This window comes from Rhodnius prolixus, unplaced genomic scaffold (genome assembly GCF_049639745.1).
Source record: "Rhodnius prolixus isolate KJV_2025 unplaced genomic scaffold, Rpr scaffold_13, whole genome shotgun sequence".
In the NCBI taxonomy this organism is placed as follows: Eukaryota; Metazoa; Arthropoda; class Insecta; order Hemiptera; family Reduviidae; genus Rhodnius; species Rhodnius prolixus.
The window spans coordinates 13,812,226-13,817,830 of NW_027411583.1; the positions used below are offsets into that span (position 1 = coordinate 13,812,226).

Consider the following 5,605-nt stretch of genomic DNA (forward strand, 5'->3'; position numbering starts at 1 on the left):
GGCCGTTCTATATCTTCCACTGTGAACCACGTATTGATATGGAATTTTTTTTCCTTGTACACTTTGTTTTTCTCAATTTTAAACTATAGTTATTTTGTGCCCAGATCTAAAAAGGTAGAAGATATAAAGGGTTGAAAATTTTTGGGTCATGAAATTCTGTAAAATTATGGCCGTTCTATATCTCCTACTGTGGACCACGTATTGATATGGAATTTGGTTCTCTTATACACTTTGTTTTTCTCAATTATAAACTATAGTTATTTTGTGCACAGATCTAAAAAGGTAGAAGATATAAAGGGTTGAAAAATTTTTTGGTCATGAAATTCTGTAAAATTATGGCCGTTCTATATCTCCCACCGTGAACCACGTATTCGTATGAAATTTTGTTCCCTTGTACACTTTTTTTTTCTCAATTATAAACTATAGTTATTTTGTGCACAGATCTAAAAAGGTAGAAGATATAAAGGGTTGAAAATTTTTGGGTCATGAAATTCTGTAAAATTATGGCCGTTCTATATCTCCCACTGTGGACCACATATTGATATGGAATTTGGTTCTTTTATACACTTTGTTTTTCTCAATTATAAACTATAGTTATTTTGTGCACAGATCTAAAAAGGTAGAAGATATAAAGGGTTTAAAAATTTTTGGGTCATGAAATTCTGTAAAATTATGACCGTTCTATATCTCCCACTGTGAACCACGTATTCGTATGAAATTTTGTTCTCTTGTACACTTTGTTTTTCTCAATTATAAACTATAGTTATTTTGTGCACAGATCTAAAAAGGTAGAAGATATAAAGGGTTGAAAATTTTTTGGGTCATGAAATTCTGTAAAATTATGGCCGTTCTATATCTTCCACTGTGAACCACGTATTGATATGGAATTTTTTTTCCTTGTACACTTTGTTTTTCTCAATTATAAACTATAGTTATTTTGTGCACAGATCTAATAAGGTAGAAGATATAAAGGGTTGAAAATTTTTGGGTCATGAAATTCTGTAAAATTAGGACCGTTCTATATCTCCCACTGTGAACCACGTATTCGTATGAAATTTTGTTCTCTTGTACACTTTGTTTTTCTCAATTATAAACTATAGTTATTTTGTGCACAGATCTAAAAAGGTAGAAGATATAAAGGGTTGAAAATTTTTTGTGTCATGAAATTCTGTAAAATTTTGGCCGTTCTATATCTTCCACTGTGAACCACGTATTGATATGGATTTTTTTTCCCTTGTACACTTTGTTTTTCACAATTATAAACTATAGTTATTTTGTGCACAGATCTAAAAAGTTAGAAGATATAAATGGTTGAAAATTTTTTGGGTCATGAAATTCTGTAAAACTGTGGCCGTTCTATATCTCCCACTGTGAACCACGTATTGGTATGGAATTTTATTCTCATATACACTTTGTTTTTCTCAATTATAAACTTTAGTTATTTTGTGCGTAGATCTAAAAAGGTAGAAGATATAAAGGGTTGAAAATTTTTTGGGTCATGAAATTCTGTAAAATTGTGGCCGTTCTATATCTCCCACTGTGAACCACGTATTGGTATGGAATTTTATTCTCTTATACACTTTGTTTAATGTTAGTGTTCAGCGAGAAAAATATATATATATACATATAATTGTGTTCCGCGTCTATGTAAAGGTTAAGAACCACTGGTCTAGAGACTCGTGAAGAAGTCCAAGTCTACAAAAATTAACCCAAAAGTATTTACTGAAGACGCTCAGAAAAAGGGCCTCGCCAAAACGTGGTTCGAACCATTGGTTGAAAAGCCATAAAAGTGGATGATTAAATTAGTTTGATTAACGATTGAAATTGAACTAATTTGGTGATTAAAATTAAAGTTCAATTTAATTCTCAGATTTAATCATAATTTTTTTAGTTTGATTAAATTAGTTTGATTAACGATTAAATCTGAAATTTAATTGATTAAATAATTGTCATATGATTAAAATTACGATTAAATTCGCCGATTAAATTCTGATTAAAATAAAAAATAAATTTAATCAATTGAAAAATTTATCAATTAAATTTAGAATTTAATTTTTTTTTTAATCAGTGCCCAACTCTGCATATAAGGGACATTAGTTCTAAAGCTCGCACCTAGATGGCACGACTTCCTCAAATACTGTCAATAATGGAAGAATTTTTTGATTAATAAATATATAAATTCCCTTTCTGCATTCCTCAATGTATCAACTCTTACATTTTGTTCAAACTTGGCATTTCAAAACATTGGAGAACCGTACATTTCTCTTATTTATTATCTAAATAGAAGTTTCCTAGAAGAATTATTCAAATAAAACTTAGACTTAGGTGCTTAATGGATATTTTGAAGAAAACTGAACCGATCTTATTGGTTACCACTTTATTGTAAAATTCTTATATTATCCAATCATACTGGTTGAAGAGCAACAGCAAGACTGGGTATCTAGCCAAGTGCTCGCAACACTTGTGATCTCAATACAACCGCCTTGCCGGCCTCCGCCAAACCTTCAGCTATCCTGATACATCAGAGCTAGCAAATATGTGTCTTCAATTTGGAAATTTTAACAGCGTATTGAATCCCAGTTAATATTTGTACAGGTAATGAGGTGTTGCTGAACAAAGGAGTGGTAATTTAGGGAAATTCAGAAAAATGTTTTGAAGTTACAAATTTACCCAAGCGATTGTTCATTACATAAACAAATCCTGTTCCAGTTGAATAAAAGTGGATGGAGCTAATCTCAGTAAACTCAATACCTTATTCCATAAAATCGTTCTTCTTATTTAACCTATTTTGTTCAAATTTGAAATTTGGAAAATATTACTTGGTATTTTAGGAACGATAAATTCTTTCTTGTAATGAAGTGGTACTTTAGATGACTCAAGTTATGGGTAAATGTAATTAGACATAGCATGGTTATTTTTTAGAGATATATCAGATTAATTTGCAAACTAGGTAAGAAAGAACTTCTTGTAGATATGTTCGTTTAAAGGATATTGACCTAATTGAGGGCAGTATAAGTAATAAGGAGCCAGCTGTTTACTTGGAAAGCTAGAAACATGATTATACCTGAAAAAATAGACTGCTTTATGGTGTAATTAGAACAAAGTAGACCTTACATGCATGCGCTTTGAGAGAGCAATTTCTTTATGGAATCCAATGAGGAGTTTCTTTTATGGTGTTCGATGTGGAAACTGCTGACTTTTCTTTCCTAGAATCTGTTTAAGCAGGAGGCAGGAAGTAGAAAATATGTTAATTAAGACATTGTAACCATAATTGTAACCTGCTCAAGTGGTATTTACGATAGCCTGACAATAAATGTTAGTTTTGTTTACGGTGACCATTCGTACTGTTTTTGGCAGGACAGTATGTTTTTTAAGACACTGTCCTTTTTTTTTTTTTAAGCATAAATGTCCTGTTTTTTATTTATTTGTCCTGTTTTTCAATGAAATTTAAATTATACTCAAATTTAATTTTTGAATGTAAAAATATGGTATAAATGTATAATAATTAAGTTCTCAAATAATTGTTTAGAAAAAAAATTTCTGTGTACATTAACTTTGGACGAATCTTTAGGGTAAAACACAACCTGTTTTACCGATAGAGTAGCCTAGTCGACTAGTGTAAACATCGATCGCTAAACGTTACAACAGTTACTATTTACATTTTGTTAGTAATTAATAGTTCAAGTATATAGTGTTTAGTTCAAGTAGTCGCTCAGTTTCGGCTGAATATTTCAGCCATATTATACGGCCATTGTTTTGTAATAACCGATCTCGTGTTAATAAACGTATTAATATTTTTTATAGGTTTTTTTTTGCTCCTTGTCCTGTTTTTTGATACAAAAATAATGGTCACCGCAGTTTTGTTACAATTTTTATGTTTTACTATTCGAAGAGATTTTGCTTTTAAAAATTATTTAGAAAAGAAGACACTGTACCACAATAAGACTCATGAATAACTTGAATGCCATAAATATACATCTAGGTGGACGAATAGTGTACGACGATCTTAATAGCACATTCTTGCAACTTCTGGTTGACTGATATCAGCCAATAGTACATGCTATAATAACTTGAATGCCTTGGATCTTATATATTTTACAACCAAGATATTATATATAATGTAGGATCTTGTTAAGAGCGACAATAGTACCAAATTTGGAATACCAACTTCGAGATATCTGATTACACTATCTCATACATTCGCTCCCAATCTTTTCTCAAGTTCCGATGAAAGTGAATTTCAAGAATTTGAGGCGATAGCAGGATTTTCTGATAGTAGCGTATTATAAAATTGGAAGTAAAATTCAGGCGGTGAGAAGGTTCGAGAAAATTCAAAGAAAATAAATAAAATTTTAAATAAATTTATTAATACATTTTCCAATTATTTATTACATTTTAATAGTTCAAAAAAAATGAAAATTTATTTAATTGTTGTCTTGAACGGGAAACCAGGCAGAACAGGCTTCGGCAGCAATTTCGCACATGGTGGACAGAGCTTTTCCTGCGGTTTCATAGTCTGGAAAATGAAGGGGAAAAAGTTGCCTTAGTTTGAATGTGAAGGAAATATTATGGGAGATTCTATTGGTTAGTGACACCTACCGGAAGATGGGCCGGCTCTCTTGCCGAAGATGCTGCCATTGAAGGGTGGTTTCTTGTAGGTAGCCATGGCAGCGTCCAAGAAGATCAGGGCGACGACCAGGGTGAAGCAGCAGACGAACAGAGTGCGAGACATGATGGTCGGTGGGTTTTGTTCTGGGTGGTTTCTAAAAGAGAGCTGGAACAAAGATATTATTTCATATTTGAAACCAGGATATTGTAGGCTAATAACTAAGCAGAACAAATACTTTAAGAAGAAGTGATTATTTGCCTTGTTTTGGAAGACTTACTTTGGTTGGAAGTCGTTGGATCGACTGATGCTTTTGCCAGTGCTCGCCGCTGCTTATATACTGGCTCCTGGTTCCTCAGGGACTTAGCCCTTCCAGGCGAACTCCAATTATCTCCAGCCCCTACCTCATATGCTCATCCCACAAGTCTTCCTTCTCACACACTTACTCTTAGCCTTCATTCTTACCACACTTCTGATCTAAAGATTGCTTCGGGCTTTACAAAGAAAATGTTTGTCAGACAAATTTTAAGCATGAATAGGAAAGTGATACTTGTCTAAACCACACGCTAATAGACGCTTATATCTGTGAAATTTGCATACAATATACCAAATATCTATATTATATATTTCAATTAGCGCACAATACTGAGTTTAGTGCCGAAAATGTTCAGGGTTCATATGGAGATAATAAATATCTCACAACCCACGATTGTGTCCAAATTTTGAAACTCACTATCTCGCTATTCTTTTATCTAAACTTTATGAAATTAAGGTCAAAAAAGACCAACAACTACATCTCTGTAATCCCATGATAGACGTAGTATGCACAGGAAATCTGAACGCTTAAAAACCCCGTTAGAGTCCAAATTTAAACCCAACATCTCCCTATCCAAGGATTATAACTGCATGAAATTGGATCTCCAGCTGCACAAATACTGTGATCAATGCAGTATTATATATTTATACTATAATATACTCAGGGCCGGGATTAGATGAAAA

At 32.6% G+C, this 5,605-nt stretch overlaps 1 protein-coding gene across 1 annotated transcript; it reads right to left on the minus strand.

The window, feature by feature from the left end:
- Positions 1-4,345: 4,345 nt before the first annotated feature.
- On the minus strand, positions 4,346-5,043 carry SIFa (neuropeptide SIFamide). Its single transcript, XM_074116480.1, has 3 exons — positions 4,887-5,043; positions 4,600-4,774; positions 4,346-4,516 (listed from the first exon to the last, which is right to left on the minus strand). Exons 2-3 carry the CDS (start codon positions 4,730-4,732, stop codon positions 4,425-4,427), a joined length of 225 nt encoding a protein of 74 aa, XP_073972581.1. The 5' UTR covers positions 4,733-4,774; positions 4,887-5,043; the 3' UTR covers positions 4,346-4,424.
- Between the last annotated feature and the right edge of the window lie 562 nt (positions 5,044-5,605).